Here is a 23,240-nt window from a genome sequence, read left to right on the forward strand (position 1 = left end):
ATTTTCTATATCAAGAGTGGCTGCAACGTACTGGTGGGTTTAATAGGAGGGATGGATAGAAGTAGATGAATAGATACAATTAAGTTTTGGGGCAGATGGTAAGCTGATGTAAATTGTATTAGCTCCATTGATTTCAAAGAAGTATTGTCAATGGAGCAATGAGAATTTATATCAGCTGAGGCTCTTACCCATAGAGTCTGTATAGCTCTTTGAGATTCATGGCACGGTAATGCTTATAATTCCAACAGGACTCAAGGTTAATATATAATAATACAGTTGAGCCCAGGCAAAATTAGATTAATTATATGTAATGATGATATCATTCTGTAATGTGTATTTTAACCAGTCCTGCCTCTAACAACAGCCTTCTGAGACAGTGTTGGAAAGTATCAGAAAAGTGCATACAGGCCACTGGATTTTTTTATAACTATAAAAGGGCTCCACTGAGGTATTTTTGTCATGAAGGGATTTCTCTAACTGATACAAAGCAAAAGAATTACACTGGGAACTTACCATCGCAAAAAAATGTTTTAAAAGAATAATATGTGATGATAGAGATGGCTACAAATAATTGGGCATAAGGAGTGGAGTTTTAACATCAGCATTTGGGTTCCAAATGGAGCAAATGTGTTTCCGTAAATACAGTGCAAGCTGAAAATAGAAAATACATCTAGTAATGATAGTTCATCTGTAAGACCTTTGAGAACAATCTGGAAGCCCAAAGCTATCATTATGGCTTTATGCAAATAGGTCACCATTCAGGGCAGCACTTAAGAATGAACTTAACTTTAAGCACGTGCTTAAGCGCTTTCCTGAATCAGAACCTTGGTGTCTAACTGGACCATTTTCTTTACAGACTATTGCTTATGATCCAAACCCCATATCTACCTTGATTTTGTGTTTTCAGCCTCCAATCAAAATATTTTCTCCCACTCTACAGTAATACTTCCACCCTATTGTAACAGAGGAAAATACTGATAATGTCACACCATGAAGATGCACAAGAGCCCTATAGGGTAATGAAAGGAGGCAATCCCCCCTTTTTAATGGCCTTGTACTTGAGCAGCATCTTTTCATTGACTTGAGACCCTCCTGACCTAGGGAATAGAGCCAGGAGACTTGGATTTTATACCCAGCTGAACCACTGATGCACTGTGTATCATTGGACAAAATTCTTAGTCCCTCAGCTTCCCCATCTTTAATTTAAGGATAATGATACTCACCCTGTAGAATGCTTTAAGACGTAGGGCTTGTCTACACTGGCCTGCTAAATTGGCGCTGCTGTGATTGATTCAGTGGCATCGATTTAGCAGGTCTGGTGAAGACGCGATAAGTCGATGGGAGAGCGCTCTCCCATTGACTTCAGTACTCCACCTCCCCGAGAAGTGGAAGCTAAATTGGCGGGAGAGCATCTTCCATCAACATAGCACGGTGTAGACACCATGTTAGGTCAAGATAAGCTACGTCGCTCAGGGTGGTGATTTTTTCACACCCCTGAGTGACGTAACTTACATCGATTTAGGCGGCAGTGTGGACCAGGACTTACAGATGGAAAATGCTATTGAAATGGTATCATTAATAACAATAATTTATTTATTAAGGTTCTTTAGACAATTTATTACCAGGACATCAAAATTAATGGCCCTTTCACAAGCTGCATGTCTTCAACGTACTGCATTGCAAGCTGACAAAAATATACAATGCAATGTCATTACCTGTATTTATTTGCTGTCTATAAAGTGCCTAAAGTGTGCTAGGCCTGTCAAATACTACACCTCTTATTGTACTGTAAATAAACACTCTGGCTCGCATGCTAACTTCTTGGGAATGGGGAATTGTAGTGACAGTATGATTAATAATCGTTGTAAATCTTATAGCTATATGTTTGGTGGTTGTTTCCTCCCTAGCAGAAATGATTTGAAATGCAGATGTGTTTCTTCTTGAAAATCTGAGATACACCTCTAAAGTCCCATATTGTTTGCACCTACAGAAGCAATTAGAACTTCCTTCCATTGTCCTGCTTGTATGTCCCATCGCCCCTAACTGACGTATATTGTATAGTCCGCTCATTTCGAACAAGGCTATGTCATTTTCAAGATGCAACTGTTTCTAAAACTGAGTGGCCAAAGTCCAAAGATTATTATCGTTCCATCCGTGCCTTGAAAGGTTGTAATCTCTTTATACAAGACTTTTCCACACCACATACACAGTGTTCATGGATTCTTCTTAGCCCTTTTGATTCAGTACTAGTAACATTAGCTAGTATGGCACTTAGTATGGCACATGAGTACTTAGTATGGCTAGTATGGCACATGAAGTAGTGCACGGGTGAACCTCAACAGGTTCAGTTCAGATATAGTGATTCTAAGGACCTCTTCAGTCCTGAAAGCAGGCTGGAAATCTTAGAAGATTTACAGTACATCCTGCTTTTGGCACTACAAGTAATACCACAAGAGACATATCTCTGCAATATTTGGGACATAACCAGGAACTGCAGAGATGCCCCAACTTTTTTATTCTTGGAACCAAATTTTTGAACTGAAAATATGTGTTAAGTTCAAGTTTTGGATGAAATGTTAGGTTTAATCCTATTTTAACCACACCAAGTCAACCATAATATCTGTTCCATTATCACAGATATATTATACCACTATATATTTTTTTAAAACTGAAATTTAAGGGGTCCAAAGACAGGCAACAAAAATTGCTAGATGCATGGAAAGACTTACATATCAGGAGAGAGTGAAAAGATTAGGATTGTTCAGTTTAGAGAGGAGACAAATAAGAGGGAACATGCAACAGGAGACAAATAAGAGGGAACATGCAACAGGTATATAAAACAATGAAATATATAGAGAAAGTCAGATAATCCCTTTACCTTTTTACTAATACAAGAATAAGGGGAACCAATGTAATTGAAATCAGCACAATTAAAACTGAAAGAAGAAATACTTTTTAAGGCAGCACATAATCAGTGGAATTTATTGCCATAAAATTGTCATAGGGTCCAGTTGTTTGACTGGGTTCAGAAAAGGATCAGACATTTATATGTATAATAAGAATATTCACAATTACATTAGATAGAATAAAAAATATAAGGGATATAAACCCTCATGTCTCAGGGCATAAACCAACCACTAACTGATGGGATTTAGGAAAAAAACTTCCTCTTTGTGGAGGGTATTCCATAATTGTCTACTAGGATGTTTCTTGAATCTAGTATTGTATTGAATCTAGAGTATTGGAGTAGCTGGACCAGTGGCACGAAGCACTATGATGATTCTGATGTTTCTAAGAATAAAGGATCTCAGAATGGGGTTTTAAATTTGCACATTGTTCTTCCATGTTGTGTATGGTGGATTCTACTGTGTACAGTGCATATACAGAATTGTCTGCAGTTAATGGACAAATCCCGTTGATAGCAATGAGAAATTTCCCTAGAGATCAAAGACAGACTAACCTGGTGGATGCACCTTTGTTAGTAATATCTATATTTCATATCTGAAACATTACATAAAATACAAAATCAAGTATGTTCCTAAAACAATCATCCTTGGAAGTAATTAATATATATGAAGAATACTTGCATATCTTCTTCTAACACTCTTTTTTTGCTCAATATTCATTTAAGCAAAACACTCAGTAGCTGTGCGTTTTGTAGCTTCAACTATTGTTGAAAACAGCGTCCCTTTCTCTTTACTGCTACAGTTTGCCACTTAATTGCTAATTTCTTGTAAATCAACTTATATCTGCTATGTCTTCAGCAGGCTTTAGGTAACTACATAAACAAGCATATTTTTTCATAGAGAAATGTACCCCAAAAAATCCAAAAATTGAGCCATGTTTGCAACTTTCCAAACCTTAGAAATGTTAAATCCTGTGAAATTATGATTAAATCTTCCCAAACCTTTTTCAGGGTGCGCAATGATTTTGATGTGCTCACAAACCGACTGATTGGCACCCACGGATACTGCACACAAGTAAGTAGGGGAGGTGGGTGAGTGTTAAAAGACAGCACATGCAGAAAGCCAACATAATATGAACTATACTCCATGAAGAAACAACACTTGATTTCACGTTCCTCGTGTGTTTTTCCCTTTGTCAAATGTCTTCCTCCTTTTTTCTTTTATAAGACTTTTGTTTTCTCTTCTTTGTTCTGAGAGTCTCTTGCTTTCTGAATCTTCTCCTTAGCTGTCTGAAACAACATTTTTTATTATTTGCTATTTTTCTAATTTTGCTTTGTTTTTCTAATTTTTTATTTTTGCAAGCTCAGTTGGGACCTAATCAAAAGCCTGATATAGTCAGTGGGCTTTTGATTGGGTTTCTGGTGCAGCTTTCTTCCATCCCCATTTAATGCTCGCTTGCTGGGTTCTTGGGGGCGGGGGGGAACCTAACAAATACCACTGAGTTGCCATGTAAGCATCAATGATGCAGGAAGCAGTGTTTGTTGCTCAGAAGTTAGAGTTCTTCCTTCCGAGTTAGTATCGAACTAATGCTGCCGGGCTGGTGGAGTTCCTGTCTCCCAATGAGAAATAAAATTGAGGTCCTGAAAATTTGTAATCATTAAATTGGCATGTCCTCATAAAAGAAGTAGTTGTAATCTTATGGCCATGGTCAAACTTAAACTCAAAACATTCTGTCTACAGTACCTAAATTCGCCCTGCAGGAAAAAGGCATCATTCACTTCCTTTCCCAAACCTGTTGTGCAGTGTTGCTGTGTGCTGTTAAACATCTGCAGTGCTTCTTGTAAGAGGGGGCTGCACTTCCCTGGTGGACTAAGAGCTCCCTTTATGTAGTTTGTACATCAGTGCAAGTCTATAAAGCTCCTGGGCTCCTTCGGGATAAAAGCTGGCTATAAATATGTAAATGTATTATTGCTATCATAAATCCAGTCTAAACTGGCAATAGCTTAATTCTTTCTGCCTTCGAGCTATGGCAACTTGAATCTGTTTTCCTCAAAATTCTCTTCATATTTTGTTTTTTCTCTGTGGACCCTCACAATGTTGTGTGTTAATGCTCAGCCAATACCTTTCTGTGGCATAATCCGCTTCTGTATGTTGCCATGTGCCATTAGCGTCAGCGTGTTTTGTGGAGGTCTTATCCAAAGTGAGATGTGTGTGGTGTCCCACTCAGTTCCATAGGCTTTATACACCCCCCCACTCTGACTCCAAGGAGTGGCCAACAGTAATATTAGAGGGAACAAAATGAGCAGACTGGCAGATGTAGTGGGTAGGCCGTAATGGGTGGCACAGGTGGCATCTGACTAAGCCCACCACTGATTATTGTAAGTAAGTGGCAGAGAAGGGTGTTTTGGAGTTTTACTGGGTGAATTTAATACATTGTTAAAGCATGGAAGGATGTTTTGTTCAGGCACATTTGTTCTCATCTCTTTCATTAGAAAATGAACACATCCATATAACACTCGTTTCTTGGCCTTTCTTTATGAAAAAAATGTTAGGCATCTACCCCGACTGAATTTGAATTTCAGTGTGAATTGATTAACTTTTCTCCAGGGATAGCCACCCAATGACTTTATGAATGTTGGCTGTTTCAATTCACAGGGCATGGGAGGAACATGTTCTTTGGTTTAGATACACATGGCATTTCGCCCTTTGAGATGTGCTTTGGGATTCAGGTTCCAAGAAGTCCAAACCATCAAAGCACAGCTCAGGTCAAACCCCTAATGGCTCAAGTCCTTTTCTGAGGCCCTTACTGTATTTTAAAGCTGTCCTTCCAGAGTGGATCCACCTCCTTGCAGTGTTCTCCAACATGATCTTCAATGGTAATACCATTGCAGTGAGAGGCCTGGGGTTCACACTGGCTTTCAAAGGCAGCAGTGATACGAGCCATATAGATAGATACTGCATCTCCCTGCCTCCATGAAGGTAAATCCATCTCTGAGTGAGTCCAGGTTCTCAAACGTTAGTAAACCTTTTGGCAAATCAGATCAGATAGAAAAAATATGCCCATACACATGCAGAAATATCAGGAAGATACTATAAAATACTTGTTTACTCAACTCCTAGTTGACCATATCTTGATAATGTCTTCTGGTATTGCAATGTTTCTCAACCAGTGGGTTGCAGCCCCTCGAGGGGCTGGGTAATGAAAGTCAATTGGGGGTGGGGGTGTCATAAGTCAGCGAAAATTTTATTACAATCTAAAGCAAAGAAAACCACGCTCCTCCACTCCCTGCACCCGCTCCCCCTTCAAGCTCAAGTATGTCAGCCTCTCAAAAAACATGTGCACATCGATTACAAGTATGTCAGCCTCTCAAAAAACATGTGCACATCGGGGGGAGGGATAGCTCAGTGGTTTGAGCATTGGCCTGCTAAACCCAGGCTTGTGAGTTCAATCCTTGAGGGGGCCACTTGGGGATCTGGGGCAAAATCAGTACTTGGTCCTGCTAGTGAAGGCAGGGGGCTGGACTCGATGACCTTTCAAGGTCCCTTCCAGTTCTAGGAGATGGGATATCTCCATTAATTTCAATTTTATTTCAATTACATAGGCTTAGCATTAATGCTGATACATTTTTTACTCTTACTTTTACAGTACATGTCAGGGCTAGTGAAATGATTGACTTAAAATAAGGGGGTGCCAACCAAGGAAGGTTGAGAATGGTATTGGATGTAAGGTTGTATTGGATGTAAACTGGCTTCCCTGCCCTAATCTCACTGGCCTTTTAAATCCAGTTGATGTTTCTTCATTGCACTTTGGGGTCGGACTCCTGAAGCACATCCTTTGAAAAGTCCACTGCTTAGCTGACGCCTTTATTCCAGATAAGGTTAACTCCCCACTTAAATAAAAGCTGTGGTGCAGCCTTAACGATGCTGACCTACCATAATGTGTTGTGTTGATTCTTAGTGAGCTGGCGAGATGTATAGTTGATGACTTTTTTTTATATTGTAAACAGGAACTTGTGAACTTGCTGCTGACTGGTAAGGCTGTGTCCAACGTGTTCAATGATGTAATAGAGCTGGACTCTGGAAATGGAAATATCACAGTTTTGAAAGGAATCACTAACCGCAGTGATATCGGCGTGCTGTCTCTTTTTGAGCACTATGATGTTTGCCAGGTATGTACCATTTGCTTTTGAGTTTAGTTAAAAAAGGAAGGAATTTACAAATCTGAAACTTGACATGGACTGAACACTTGCAGTAAAACATTATATTTCACTTACTGTGTGATTGGACATTTGGGAGCCGTCCTGGATGAATCCGCTAGGTGATGCCACCATACAATTCTGCTACTACCACTAATAATAACAGGGACATAGGACTGGAAGGGACCTCCTGGTTCACTGAGTCCAGTTCCCTGCTGTTACAAGCAGCCCCATCATATAATCACATATATGAACTTATCAAGCTTAGGTTGTTTGTCCCCACTTCTCCTACTGGGAGTCTGTGTCAGAACCCAACTCCATTAATGGTTAGAAACCTTCTTCTAACCTTCATCCCAAATATATTCATGACCAGTCTATGCTGCTTTGTTCTTGTGCCAACTCTGTTGTTGATCTTAAATAGCTCTTTCCCTCCCTTGTGTTTACCTCCCTAATGTATTTGTAGAGAGGAATCAAATCCCATCTCAGTCCTCATTTTGCTAGACTAATAAAAGACAATGATAATACCTGGCAACATAAAGGGACATGTTTCAACATTTAATTTTGAAAATAATATTTTAGTTACATTTAGAATGAAAATGCAAAATTAGATGGAAATTTCAAAAAAACAGTAAGAGTAATTAACTGTTGGAACAATTTATGTACAGGTGTAGTGGATTATCCATCACTTGAAGTCATTAAATCGTGACTGTGTGTCTTTTTAAAAGTTATGTTCTCTCACAGCCAGAAGTTATTGGGCTTGACTCTGGAATAGTGTTTGAAATTCTCTGGCCTGTGTTATACAGGGGATCAGACTTGATGATCACAATGTTCCCTCTGGCCTTTTCAATTTAGGAATCTATGAAAAGACATCCATCAAGCAATAAGCTAATAATTTGTTTTAACTGATCGAATGCAAATAAATGTATCTGAAAACAAATCCTGACTTCAAATGTTTCCCATATGGCTGAAGTTAGTGGGATTTTCTTAACACTGATAAATTCTAGTGTTTCATAGTTGTAATGGAAAAAGAGTACTACAGTATTCAGGACTAAAACAATATAGTCAAGAAAATATCCCAACATGGTATTAATGTCCAAATTTGATGAATGCTGATCAAAACAAAGCAAGGAAAACATTTGCTGCATCTGGTTCATGCTTCTAGTCCTTCCTTAGTATTATTATAAGGAATGTATCACTTCCTTGGCTTGAACCTCAAAAAGAATAGCACCTCTTACAGATGTTTTCCATGCTCCAGTGTGAAAGATATGTTATATGTTTTGTAGCACAACATTAAGTGAGGTTAGTATAGCTTATAACTCACCTACTTCTCCACTCCCTCCAAAAATTCTACGTTACCAAATCCCAAAACATCTGAAAACCAAACACCTTCAACTTATTCTCCAGATACTACACTTACGGAATGTGGCGCCTTCTATTAATTTGCAGTTGCTTGGGAATTAGAAGCATGATCAGCAATATATTTTCCAAGTCAATTATTCTTACTCAGTTGCAGAAACCCCAGTAGACATAATTTCATTTTTTTTGTCTACACTAGTTCAGGCATCTGATGCAAACTTTATTACGTTTTATTCAGAACATCTGTCACTGCTGTACATTTGAGTTCTTAGAGTACACTGCAATACATGCCAGAGGGAATGTAACAAAAATCGGATTCCAGTGGACTTATGTCACCAGGCCTGGAACTCATTGTCCTGGTTTCAGAATTAAGGGCCAAATTCTACTCTCAGTTACACCAATGTGAATCTAGAGTAGCACCAGGAAAGTCAGTGAGGTTACACTGTATTTACTTTGGTGTAACTGAGAACAGAATTGGGCTCTAAGACTTTAGAATTGACTGTTTCCTTCTTAGCAGCATTTCAGTAAATAGGTTCTGCATGAAATTACAGTGTGGCAATGAGAATGGTAACTGGAACCAGAAATGGAAAAGAACAGTAATTTTTTCAACAGTTAGAGGCTCATGTATGTGACTTATAGTGAATCACAGAATGAGAACTTAGGGATGGAAAAGTACTTTGAGGTCATATCCAGTCAATCTCCCAAGTGTAGGATTGTGCCCATTTTCTAGTGTTTTGTGAAGTCTATCTTAAAAAGTCTAAAGCAATAGAGCTACTCTTTAGTTGAATACAGTGCACGCCATTAAAAACTCAATGTTATTCTCGCTGCAGTGATCCAGACACTATCATGTCTTTAACCCTCACTGCCTTTCCCCATAGCTACTTGATCATCTTAGCTCCTCATTTTCCCACTCTTTCCTAATCAGTTAAGTGAGTGATCTGAGAGGAGGACTCAGAACCAAGAACTAATCTTGGCTCTGCCAATGGTTCCCGCTGTGGTGGAAATGGGCATGTTACTAAACTCTGCTACCTACATTTCTTGATTTAGAAAACTGGGACAATGACAGTTATCTGTTAACTCAACTTATTCATTAAAATGCCACTGATGGGAAATATTAGCTTCAACCCCTTTGACGCAACCAGCACACTCTGTGCACTAACAAGATCTGCTTTATATTAACTCACAAATTTACTGCACATTCTCTGTCTTCTGGTACTTCGTCTGTTTATCCGCCCTGTGCAACACTCTTCCCATAACCTTTTGCAGCTAGGAAATTTGTCTGTTTCGCAAGGCACCTCTCACACTTAGATGTATTAGAAGCAACTCATCCAAGGGGAAACGATATCTAACCATCTTAGCTAAGAAATAATTGATGAAAACATGCAAAATGGGAACTGGTGGGCAAGCTTTATTATCCATCAGTTTGGCTTTTTATTGTTCGGTAATGAGCAAGCAGTAGAGATTCTGCTTCATGTATGGATTCTGCAAAGGCACTGTAATATCTCTATAAATTACTGGTGAGCTCCATTTTGGAGAAAAATGTGTGTTCCATCTTAAGGTATCCAACATTTAAAAAAAATTGTTCTTGACTCCTTGTTTATTCAAATCCCTTTCTAGCTTAGAAATGAAATGTGTTTCCTTACAGAAAACTTTTTGTCGTCTATCTCATCCATGGATTTGTTTTCCTAGCGTTGGTCATTACTGTTGGGATATTAGCATTGATCTGATTCTAACTTGTTTAAGAAAAGACAAAACAAGATTGCAGCATTTCTTTAATTAAGCCTTAGATTTTAGAGATTTTCACAGATTTTGCAAGCATATCTGGGAGGGATAGCTCAGTGGTTTGAGCATTGGCTTGCTAAACCCAGGGTTGTGAGTTCAATCCTTGAGGGGGCCACTTAGGGGTCTGGGGCAAAATCAGTACTTGGTCCTGCTAGTGAAGGCAGCGGGCTGGACTTGATGACCTTTCAAGGTCCCTTCCAGTTCTAGGAGATAGGATATCTCCATTATTTTTTTTATTTTTTTTTAAATATAGCAGAACGAGATTGGCCAAATATAGCCCAAATGTCTGTAACATTGGACTGTCTCTGATACCACTGCGAGTAAATCTTGGCTTCTTGAAAATGAAATGTTAAGCTTTTGCACACAGAATGCTCTACCAACCCCTGTTCTCAAAGCCACCACTGTTATTTTTACATGTATTATTTACGTTGCAGTAGCACCTAAAGACCCCAGTCAGGGTGGGGGCCCATTGAATTAAACACTGTGCACCCACATAATGAAAAGAACCAAAGAGCTTACAATCACCATCCCTTGGACCTACCACTCGCAAATTACGATTGGTGAAGTCTGTAACTGATGTGGAAATTCATTATTATTACCTGTCTGTCTTGGATGACACGCTTCACTCGGCACCATGATGTCTGCATGCCTTTTCGAGCACGAGTTGCACAAGGCTCTTGACCCACAGCCATCACTTCATTTGCTATAGATCTCTTTAATCTGACCTGTGTAAGGCACCACTGATATAATAATTGGTCATAATTGTATGTTGTGGCTGCATATAGGGCCTTGTTCAAAACCCACTGCAGTCAATGGGAGTTCTGTCACTTATTTCAGTGAGGTTTGGATTGGACCCCTATCTGTTTCCATTCCTCTCCATTATTTTTCCCCTTTTCATCTGTTTCCTATTTCATCATGCGAGACAGTTCTTCTTCTGTATCAAAACTATCCAATGCCATATTGTTCTGTGTTTGTCCAGCGCTTAGCACAGTGGGGTCTGGGTCCATGACTAGGGCTCTTAGATGCTACCACAATACAAATAATAATATTAATAAATCACATACTGCTTCTGTTATACTCATGACTCTATTTCTAGTTTATCTCAAAGATCTCTGTTTAAAACTTTTTTGTTTCTGGCAGGGCTATTCTTCTATTTATCAATATTCCCAAACATTCAGAATTGAATTTTGTTTTCTTTAATCTGCTTGAAATCTGCTACAGTTTAATGGCCACAACTGATCTGCCCTCCATGCCATCCTAGAAATGGAAAAAAATATAATTGCAAGTTCAGTAGCATTGGCGAGTTTTTAAAAGGGGCATTAATGAGTTAGCAAACTATTGCCTTGATCCCAGACAGTGAACTGTGAGGCTGGGCCTTTGCAGCCACATAGAATCCTATTGACTTCAACAGTGGTGCTGGGTGAAATTTTAATAATATATTTGCTGAAAAATGCAGTTTTGTTGACCCAAAACTATTTGCAAATTCATGTTGAGTTCACTGAATAGTTTCAACTGAACTGAAAAAAATCAAAATATTTTGGAAATGTCAAAATAAAACTTTTTTTTCCTACACAGAGTTTTGTTGATTTTTCGATTCACTGGAAATTTTGAGAAAAAAAACACGTTTTTGGTTTGCCCAAAACAAAACTATTTTTTTTTAATTTTTCAGAATTGCCAGTGAACTGATTTTATTTATGTATTTATTTTTGCCAAGCTCTACTCACTTTTGCAAGATGGGACTTTGCAGGAGAGGAGCTTGAAAGTGTAACAGTCATACCCGAGCAAACAAAAATAAGGCAGGAAATGGCAGGGTTGATATTATAAATAAATACAATTCAAATTTAAATAATGTAAAACACAGCAAGCATCAAAATTAAAAACTGTGCTAAATAAAATGGAACTAAAAAAGCATCAGCCATGGCCATTCAGACACCTTGTTTTTTCTGATGTTGCATCCTCTTCCCATCTGAATTATAAACATTACAAGCAATGATGAGAACATTGCTTGGTTTCTGCTCAAGCTGTGTGACTTACTAAAGCAGCAAAAACAGGGGGGGAAAAGCCTCTGCCTCATATTATTGCTTCTGAAGCAAACTTAGCAAGAATGCAGTTGTCCTGTGCTATAAGAGGATAAGATATGAATGGTGAAATATGTGCAGATCAGAAACTTTCACAGTGGCAGATACATTGGAAATGATCCTGCCACAGTAAGTGTTGGGGAGGAGAGTTAAATTTGCCATTGTGCAAGTATGAAATTAAGTCAGATGTGTAAAAAGACCACCCATAGAGTTGGAAATGAGTCTTTCTTTGCTGGTGCTCTCTTCTGAAAGGTTGACATTTTCCAAAGATGAAAATTGCCTCAGTGAAATTTATGAGAGTACTTAAGGGATTTGTAAGGGAGGGGCAAAGTGGTAGGGAAGTCTCTGTAGGATTGTAAACATGCAGTATAAAAGATACCTAACTCCCTATATTCCCCCCCACACACCTTTTTGCCTGCAATAGATTAATAAGCATCTGTCAAAAGTGATGAAATATTTTAAAACTGATGCATTATAGTATTCATTTGTGATACGAATATAGGCTCCTTAAGAGAGGACTCTCTTTATACTTGTCTCCTGTAAAGTACAAAGCATATGGCTGGCCCATAACAAAAATGACAATTGTTAAACACTAATAGGTCCAAGAGCCAGATCTCTCTGCAAGCTCTTAGGGTTGGTTTACACTACCGTGGTAAGTTGACCTAAGTTATGCTGCGTCAGTAACGTAACTGAAGTTGACACAGCTTAGGTTGACTTACTGCAGTGTCTACACTGCGCTGTGTCATGGGAGATGCTCTCCCACCGACTTCTTACTCTTCGCAGGGAGCTGGAGTACCGGATTGGACAGGAGAGTGCTCTGCCATTGACTTAGCAGACCCGCTAAATTGACACCGCTGCATCAATCACAGCAGTGCCGATCTACTGGTAAATGTAGACATGGCCTGAGTAAATAGGGCTTGTCTAAAGATTTTCAGCAGCCCAAGAGGAGAGAAGGGAATCTTTGGGTTTTTATTTACACACTCTGAATTCTGCATGTGCATCAGTGTGATTTCAGCAGACAAAGATGAATGAGTCTCCTGAGTGTGAGACATCAGGAAAATATGCAAGCTCTTCTTGCTAGTGGGTGAGGCTGGGGCAAACAACTGGCTTCTTTGGCCAGCAAGAGGCATGGGCACAGAATTCATCTCCTCTTGCAGAAAACTTGGGGTATTTGACTGCCATTATCTTGAAGGTGACTACATCAGAAATAGTATCCAGGGTGGGATTTTCAAAAGCCCTCGATGTTGGCCTAAATTTGAAGTTTGACCATTGACTTCAACAGAAGCAAGTTAGGCCAGCAAATGAGCACTTGTGAACATTCCCCCATTAGTCTATATTCCCCTTCTCACTGTGTTATTGGTCTCTGGTCTCAAATCTTGGGGAGAGCTGATAGTATTTGTTTCATTGAAACCCTTGATTATAAGTCCAACTAACAACACTATTTTATGATATAGTTAAGACCAACTCTTCCTCTAGTGTAATTGGTGTAGCTCTGTTGTTTACAATAGCTGAGGATTTGGCATGCAATGTTTTAAACACTAGTGGAACACGTATTATGTTAATGCAGTATGTGCTTTTAGTTCTTTGTGCAATATACGTATCTGAGGCTGCAGTGTGGGGCACGGGTCACTTGCTGGAAGATTCTCTGCATCTTGAAGTCTTTAAACCACGATTTGAGGACTTCAATGGCTCAGACACAGGTTTGATACAGGAGTGGGTGGGTGAGATTCTGTGGCCTGTGTTGTGCAGGAGGTCAGACTAGATGATCATAATGGTCCCTTCTGACCTTAAAGTCTATGATTCTTTGATTCTGCAGGCCTTACTCACATGAGCAGCCCTATTGACTTCAGTGGGACTGTTCGAATGAATAAGAACTAGAGTGGAACCTTGGTTGGAAACCTTTTTCTATTTCCTTAATCTCACATCAGCACATATTGTTTGAAGCCTTTTGGGCGTTATTTTAGCAGCCATTTATGGGATGACAGCATTGTTACAAGGAAGTCACTGACTATTCACATTTGTCTTTGATTTACATGAATACTAATATAAGCGTCTTTGTAAAGTGAAATCTTTTCATCAATTTCCCTCTCATTTGAAATCTTTTGAAATCTTGGATCTATGTACTTCTCTTATTGTTATCCCTTTTATGATGATCTATTTTTTTAGCTTTTAACTTTGCAAAATTTCTTCTGTACTTTTGAGCCAAGAATTTACAACCCCTCCCTCTCCAAACTATTGAATAAAAGGATGTGTTATGTAGACATTAACAAAGTAATGAGTCAGGGAACAGTTACTTACTGATCTAGAGAATTGTTACCTAACATCCCAAGGAACTCTGCTTCAGGAAGATGCTTGATTTTGTGTTTATATAACATTTCAGATGCAAAATATATATCTTATTAACAAAATTGCGTAATCCACAATGCTGAGAATTTTGTTTAGATTTTTGTAATAGAATGGGCTACACAGCATATGCTTTATTTTTTCTTATTAGCTCACATTGGTGTCTATAGGCAATGTGCCTGAGAATTGGAAGCAGTATTATATATGCAATATATACCATAATGTCCACAGTAGCAAATAGACCTGCTAGAACCCTCTCCTGACATCTTTATTCAGTCCCAGGAACTCAGGAATAAAGGACTTATCAGATCAGATCTAGAGCAGCGTCCACCTAGTCCAAAATCCTTTCTCTGACAGTGGCCAACACCAGAAGCTTTAGGGAAAGTTGCAAGAAGCCACATAGTGGACAATTATTATGGAACACCAGCCCAAAGGGAAGGTTTCTTTTTAGTTAGTGGATGAGGATTTAGAGCCTTTTTATATATTTGTATTCACCCTAATGTAACTGTGGATATTCTCATTATCCATATAAATGTCCAAACTTCTTTTGAAAGTTACTGACCCTCAGAACAAGTAGTTCTGTGTTGGAGGATGACAATTGACCTTACGTCTCTTTGTAGAGTCATTGTCCAATACCTTGAACCAATGACAGCAGTTTTGCAGAGAATAGAAGTGGCATAAAAAGTGTGGCTAAACGAAAGGCTTCAATTTCTGTGGTTATCAGTGCAGCTGTCATCAAGATAAAATTCACAATATTAAAAAAGGAAAAATAATATGAAGGAAAGAAGAATACTGGATCTATGAAAATCAGACATACCATTCTAACGTTAAGCAGTTCTAAAGTTAATGTTTGTACAGCACCTAACACAATAGAGTTGGGTTCTCTAGGCACCACCTCAATGGAAATAATTATAATCATAATAAAAGCTATCCTGTTAACATAGAAGCTTTATTTTTGTCTTTAGTTTCCCTAAACAATTTCTGGAAGATAAAACAGTCAGCAGTTCCATGGGGAAAACAAAGCTGCTTTGTGTTCAGATGCCATATTTCAATTACAGGAATATAGCAAATAACTAAATATCTTTTATAGCTGAAAACTTAAATCCCAACAGGAAGAAAAAAGAAAGGTGTTCCTGGTGCATTAAACAATCCAGCTACTATATTTATCCATTTACCTGTTAGTAGAGGGGCTGAAATCCTGAACTTGCTCCCTGCTGTAAAATGTACTGCATGATAGACTGGTCCCAGTAAGTGAACACATCTGCTGCTGCTCCCTGTGAACCAATACTTCTGGACATTGCACTGATTTCAGGAGGGTGTCATCGTAAAAGGGCAACACAGGACTTGGGGAGGGAAGGGGATGGTACTGAAGTGGGTTTTAGCCCACGAAAGCTTATGCCCAAATAAATTTGTTAGGCTCTATGGTGCCACAAGTACTCCTCGTTGTTTTTATCATGGAACAGATTAAGGCAGGAAAAGAAAATCTAGAATAAATCTCTTATTGACATCAGTGGATATAGGAGCATGGCCTAAATAATTTACATATCAGTATGTTGTAAACACCAGAAATATATATAGATTTGTGCAATATACATATCTATATTATATAGACATATATAAAATATACATATATAAAAAACATGCACCCCAAGAAGAGTTTTTACCCCAAAAAGGAAGAAGTGTCAGAGACACTATGAAGTCCAATAGGGACTTTGCTATTGCTATCGATTTTACGTGGAAGGTGGTCAGATTCTACAGTGGTGGGCAGCAGGATAAAACCCTACGATAGATAGATAGATTAGATGATAAGTTAGGTGATTATTCAAAAACCATCAATAATACTGTATTTACTTATATTTCAAACTGTTGGAAGATTTAAAAATAATGGCCATTCTAGTAAGTTACACTTCATGTGTTTTTTCCATGAAGAATGCTTAGGGCTGTATTGTATCTTTAGTCTGTGGGTGGACCTTCCATATGAGGTCAGCAGGAGTTGCAAATGTGACTTGAGAGCATGATAAGGCCCTTGCAATTGAAGGTTTAAAAAAAAGAACTGAGGTTTATCAAAGGCGGCCAATACTAATGCGTTGATTTGACTCCATCTGAGATTCTTTCCGTTTTAGTAGTAATGGAAAAGGTTTTTCAACGTCAAAAGATTGTATTGTTTTATTCTACTCATTCAAAACCAAGCCCAACCCAACCCCCTGAATTTGAGATGCCAATGAAAAATGTGTCGATATGAGGGGATTGTATTCGATTGTAAACTCTTCAGAGCAGGGATTTTGTCTTCCAATATGTCTGTACAGCACCTAGGAATAACTAAATCATCATCATCGTATTACTCTACTCTTTTCAGTGTGGTTTAGTAGCTACTGCAGGTAACTGGGTTCTCCTTGCTTCTGAATTCCAGGGATGGAATCCTGGGCCCATTGAAGCCAATGGGAGTTCTGCCACTGACTTCAATCAGGCCAGGGTTTCACCCTCTGTGAAAAAGAGGTGTTCTTAACTGCAGTTAGCTAACTCAGGTTACAATAGCAGTGAAGATACAGTAAATCGGCTTTTAACTTAGGTTAGTAACTTGAGTTTAACCTCAGGTTCCTCTATAGGCTTTAACTCAAGCTGCTATGCTAAGTTAATGGCCAAGTTGCAGTGTCTTCGCTGCTAATTTAACCCCTGTTAATTAACCCAACCTAAGAACACACCTTTGTTGCAGTGAAAAACTTGTGTAACCTTGTGTGTAACCTTGGGCGAGTTACTGGGCCTAATTGTAAAAATAGGGGAAATAACCTGTACCAGCTTTAGTGGTGTACTATGAGCCTTAATTAATTAATGTTTGTTGAAAGTGATACATAAGTGAAAATTATTGTTATTTCTATTATTGTACACCATCAACTGTTTTGTTTTTCATGCTCTCTCTCTTTCGTCCAGGTTGGCTGCTATTTGAAGACCCCGAGGTACCCAATTTGGGTCGTGTGCAGTGAAAGCCATTTCAGTGTGCTTTTTTGCTTGAGAAAGGACTTACTAGGTGACTGGAAAACGGAACGGAGATTTGATCTCTATTACTATGATGGCCTGGCCAACCAGGAAGAGGAAATACGGTTAACAGTTGGTATGTGTAGGAGAACCTTTGCATTTCCTCCGCAGTGACAGTAGCAGCATCACACCTGAAAGAAGAGTCCTGATAAGATAACCCAAATCTAGCCAGCTGTTGATGGTATCAGACTATTAGAGGTTTGGTGCTCATTGCCTAGCTTTAGTTACAATAAATAGTGGTTCGCATCATGATAATTTTGAGGTTAAGGGCCCTAAAAGGTTTAAATGCACTATTTCCCAGAATCTCCTACACCCTTAAAGAAAGCTGATTTCTAAGGGCTAGATTGTGATCTGGTCTATCCAGACTCACAGGGCCATAAACCAGTTGTGCGTTTGGATAGGCCCCACACCTTTGCAGGCGCAGGGGACAAAGTAGGTACTGCAGGCTCAGTATTACCCCCTCCCCTTGCAGGATGGGTGGGAAATGGCAGAGAGGGTGGGGAATGGTTACAGCCTTAGCTCGAACCTTAATGCTCCTTCGGGGACAGCTGAGTTGGTGCAGGGAATATAGTAATCTGCTGCTAATAAGGTCCAATTCCTTCCTTGGACTGCTTGTGAGGCAGCACACCTACACACTGCCCTTTAGTCATGGCTAGTTGTAAGTGGGCAATCTGGCCACTCATTAAACAGAGCTGCTGTGCCCAACCTTGAGAGTTGCAGTGTGGAGTTGTGGGTGCTCAGGAGCACCTTTCAAGATTTGGTCTTTGGTAAGTGAAATTGTAGCAGCACCATAGTTTGTAACTTCTTACTCAAATTCACCTAGAGTCCGCCCTACTGGGATGATTATGAAGGTTGTAGGTTATCTCAGTGATGAGCTGCCAAAATCTTAGGAACCGGTTCCCTACCGGTTCTTCAGTGGCAAGTCCTTCACTCGCTCCGGGTCTTTGGCAGCACGGTGGAGGCGGCGGCGGCGGGTCCTTCAGTGCCGCCGAAGACCCGGAGCGAGTGAAGGACCCGCTGCCGAAGTGCCGCCGGTGAGTACAAGCCCGTTCCGGTAGGGAACCGCCCGGTGAGTACAGGCCCCACGTGCCTCCCAAAACAGCCTCCCCCCCCCCATCTGACCCCCACCCACGTCCTGCCCCCGACTGTCCCCCTCAGAACCCGCAATCCATCAACCCCCCCCGCTCCTTGTCCCCTGACCACCCCCTCCAGAGACCCCCCACCCTAACTGCCCCCCAGGACCCCACCCCCTACCCAACTCGCCCCGCTCCCTGTCCCCTGACTGCCCCGACCCCATCCACCACCACCCCAACAGACCCCTGGGACTCCCACGCCTACCCAACCCCCCCCCCCCCGTTCTCTGTCCCCTGACTGCCCATACCCCCCCAGAACCTCCGCCCCCTCCAGCCGCTCCCTGCCCCTTATCCAACCCCTCCTCCCAGCCCCGGCCCAGCCCCCTTAGCATGCTGCTCAGGGCAGTGTGTATGGATGCCGCGCGGCCGCTGGAGCTCGCAGCCCCACCCCCTTACCATGCCGCTCAAAGCAGCAGGAGCTGCAGAGCTGCCCAGGAGTGGTCCAGAGCGCTGGCGCCGGCAGCACGGCACGCTGAGGCTCTGTGAGAAGGGGGAAGGTGGGGGAAGGGCTGGGGGAGCCTCCCCAGCCGGGAGCTTAGGTGGGCCGGACAGGACGGTCCCGCGGGCCGGATGTGGCCCGTGGGCCGGAGTTTGCCCACCCCTTTAATAACCGGTTCTAAACCGGCTTCTAAATTTAACAACCGGTTCACGCGACCGGTGTGAACCGGCTCCAGCTCACCACTGGGTCATCTCCATAAATAAACAAACTTCCAGGTACCCATATGTGGTCTATTTCAGAAGTGAGAAGACTTACGAACATATATCGTACAAAGGGCCACTAGGAGAGAACATTTATTATAAATAGCTCCTGCTACCCTTACACACAGCTACTACATTTATTTTTTCATATGCCCCCAATTTTTGTGAAACGTATGCCTCTCGGGCTGACCTTTTCGGTGATTTTTTCCAATGTTTTTGTAAGTTTGAGAAAAAACATTTCAGTTTTTGTGTTATTGAAAAGCAACAACACACCCTTTTGGTTCAAGCCAGTCTTATTAGTTGTCCATGGTCAAGGAGAACCCTTACTTATTAATTATTTCTAACTGCGGTGAGTTTGTTTGTGGCCAGGACGTCATTTGTCAGCATAATAGTAGAGACCTAGGTTCTATTTACTCCTCTGCTACTAACATCTGTGCACTTGGGCAAGTCACTTCACTTCTGTTGTTCTTAGTTTATCCATCAGTAGAACAGGAATAATAATACTTGCTCACACTTTGAAATCTGTAGATGAGAAATTGCTAATTATTATTTTGTGTATTGTTTCTTTGTACCATTCAACCAACTCTTATGACTCCAATTTATTTCTCCTCTGGAATTAGGCTTGGATTCAGAAATATGTTTTAAGTTTAAGGCATCACACCCCCAAATGGTTTGCACTACTAAATCTTTTCTTATCTTTGGAATTTTGCAGTACGGCATTAACTCCAAATAGTTTCACCATTCCAGCTAGAAAATCTCTTCAAGAGTCCTCTGAGCCTGTTGTGTGTCTTTGGAGATAGCCACCCTGCTCAGTACAAACTTTGTTTGATCTTGAGAAATATTGGAGTTCGTTAACATCTCCTAAAAAGTGGAACTGAGTCTTCTGAGGCCGTATGCGCTGTGCTTTCTTTGACCAGATGTGCAAAAGTAGTGTTCCTTGAAATGATGCCCTTTGCCCAGGACTGTAGTTTGTAACCAAGGAGGCAGAATCAAGTCCTGGTAACGCCTTTTGTAAAAATAGAGAAAGAGTCAAGAAGTGGCAAGCAGAATTAACTTCATTCGGAGTGGACCAGAACACAATCTATGTAGGACTTTACTGATGCACAGTCTCATGCTCGCCCTTTGCATAGGGGCAGATTTTATCTATAGTGCTCACTCATATGGACCCATTTGCCACAAGTTAGAGAGAATACCTGTTATCTCTTGCCAAAAAACAGAGCAAATCCCTGGTCGCAGAACTTCACTCTGCCTTTACAGGGCAAAAAGGGCCTTCTTCCCCACAGAAAGTCCTACTCAGATTTATTTATTAATGGAGATATCCTATCTCCTAGAACTGGAAGGGACCTTGAAAGGTCATTGAGTCCAGCCCCCTGCCTTCACTAGCAGGACCAAGTACTGATTTTTGCCCTAGATCCCTAAGTGGCCCCCTCAAGGATTGAACTCACAACTCTGGGTTTAACAGGCCAATGCTCAAACCACTGAGCTCTCCCTCCCCCCCATATACAGGCAGCAAATAGGCTGATTTATTTGGAGGGAAGGATGCACTCCATGAGAACTTTACATGACTCTCCTGTTTCGCCCATGTGCCTTTGTCAGTCATTCAGGGACTCTCCGTGGGTTCAGGGATATTTATTATATATTTTACACAGAACTTTCAGAAAAGAACGACTTTTTTTGGACTTCTGGAGAGATGTCGCTGATCTTTATAATGATTATAGATGATGACCATCTATGTATCTTATCCCATTCAAACATCCTTTGAACTCAGAACTCTTTAAAATGGGGTTCTCAGGAGCATACAGTCATTTCCTAATTGCTGGGGAAAATATAACTGTGGTTGGAGTTATTAGAAGGTGGCATTTTCTCCAGAGGCACATTCACCACCCATAATTCCAAGGCAGCTGCCATAGGTTACTGTAAATAGTTTGATTGACTTAATTGAAAAGTAATTGATTGAGGCTATTGGGTATTGCATGTATATTGATTGCTGTACTTCCCGTTAAAAAGAGTTTGTCCCGCATTTAAGACGAGAGGTCATGTGTGTGCCACTGTAGGCTTTGTGGAAAAATGATTGGTAAAACATAAGTGGTTCTGAATGGCAGGGTACCATTTTTAAATAATAGAAGTACCACTTATGAGGTTTTCAGACTATCATACTTTTCTTTAAACTACACCTTTGCTCATAGTACATTACCAGACTCATCCTGAATGGAATCGGCTCTATATGATAAGATTTGATCTGCCATCCCATGCTAATACTTACTGTTTGCAGGATTTGGAAAGAGGATTTAGCATGTAGATTGGAAGCTCTTTGGGGCAGGGACTATCTTCTTGTTCTGTGTTTGTACAGTGCCTAGCACAGTGGGGCTCTGATCCATGATGTTGACTCCCAGGCATGATGATGGTGATGATAAATATCTGAAATGTCTCTGCAGATACAGTTCAGCCTTACACTGAAGATAAAGAAAATGACCTTATTCCTCCACTTGAGCACTGTATTAGGACAAAGTAAGTAACCCTCATCTAAAATTTTCTGGCACTGAGTTTCAGTTCTCTAAATGTTTTCTCAAAATGAGGTTTTGACTTGCCATAAAAGAAATATGTCCGGCTGAGTCATACAGAGTTGTTGGTTAACAAAGAGAAAGGACCTGAATGAACCAGAGCTGGATAACAAAACATATCAAAAATAGGGTTCTATTCCTGTATGATGTTATGATGACCACATTAATGGGCTGGGATATTCCATTTAGTGCTTAAAGAAACCTTCAGTAAATCACTAAGAGCTGGCCGTATTGCAGTAATTCTCCTTGACTTCCATAGGACCAGAATTGGGCCCCCAAAAACAATTTGTTACAAGAGCACAAAATGCATGAACATAAGAACGGCCAGACTGGGTCAGCCCAAAGGTCCATCTAGCCCAGTATCCTGTCTTCTGACAGTGGCCAATGCCAGGTGCCCCAGAGGGAATGAACAGAAGAGGTAATCATCAAGTGATCCATCCCCTGTCACCCATTCCCAGCTTCTGTGAAAAGGAGAAGAAAAGCCCTTTTTTCTGTCCTTTTAAATGTCCAAATTCAAAGCACAGGGAAGCACGAGCAACTGTAATATGAATGGGATTTAGACATGAATGGGGAAAAAAAACCGTAACAGGGCAGACAATGCTGTGAGCTTAACAGAGCAAACAGTACTGTAAGATAAACATGCATGCTTTAAATAAAACATGAGCATGGGGGCAGAATAGGGTATTTGTATGGTTACTCATAAATATAGTGGATATGCTGCTATAATAGCATTAACTCAGACAGCTGATGGTATAGAAGTCATCCTGGTGATGGCCATTATAGATAAGGATGAAGAACAGTTTCTATTATAATTTTCTGTTTTCACATGCTCACAACTTTCTGAAACATGTAACCTTTTAACCAAAATATTCCCTGCTTGGGGTCAGCCTGATGGTGCTTTTATTTATTGATTTATTTTTTATATTGAAGGTTTGAGTCAAATCCTTTTTATCTTTGGTGATGGTGAAAAAAAATCTCAAATATTTCCATAGTAAAAAATATTGTGAGCACTCTTTCTTTTATTGCGATAACTACAAAAAAAACCAAAAAAACCCCACTGCTATTTGAAACTGCAGTCCTGGCTTTTTAACAGGCATCTATGAGGAGTACGTGATTTCTCAAGATTGCAAAAGCCCCTGTTTTTACACAATGT

The 23,240-nt window shown here is 40.3% G+C and overlaps 1 protein-coding gene across 1 annotated transcript in view; it reads left to right on the forward strand.

Moving 5' to 3' along the window:
* The window catches only part of MINDY4 (MINDY lysine 48 deubiquitinase 4), a 91,065-nt gene that overhangs the window by 62,229 nt on the left and 5,596 nt on the right, over positions 1–23,240 (forward strand). The window contains exons 14-17 of the mRNA XM_065399836.1: positions 3,917–3,980; positions 6,914–7,075; positions 17,590–17,770; positions 21,962–22,034. Of these exons, the coding sequence (XP_065255908.1) occupies positions 3,917–3,980; positions 6,914–7,075; positions 17,590–17,770; positions 21,962–22,034 (480 nt within the window). The remainder of the gene's footprint in view (positions 1–3,916; positions 3,981–6,913; positions 7,076–17,589; positions 17,771–21,961; positions 22,035–23,240) is intronic.

This window comes from Emys orbicularis, chromosome 2 (assembly GCF_028017835.1).
Source record: "Emys orbicularis isolate rEmyOrb1 chromosome 2, rEmyOrb1.hap1, whole genome shotgun sequence".
In the NCBI taxonomy this organism is placed as follows: Eukaryota; Metazoa; Chordata; order Testudines; family Emydidae; genus Emys; species Emys orbicularis.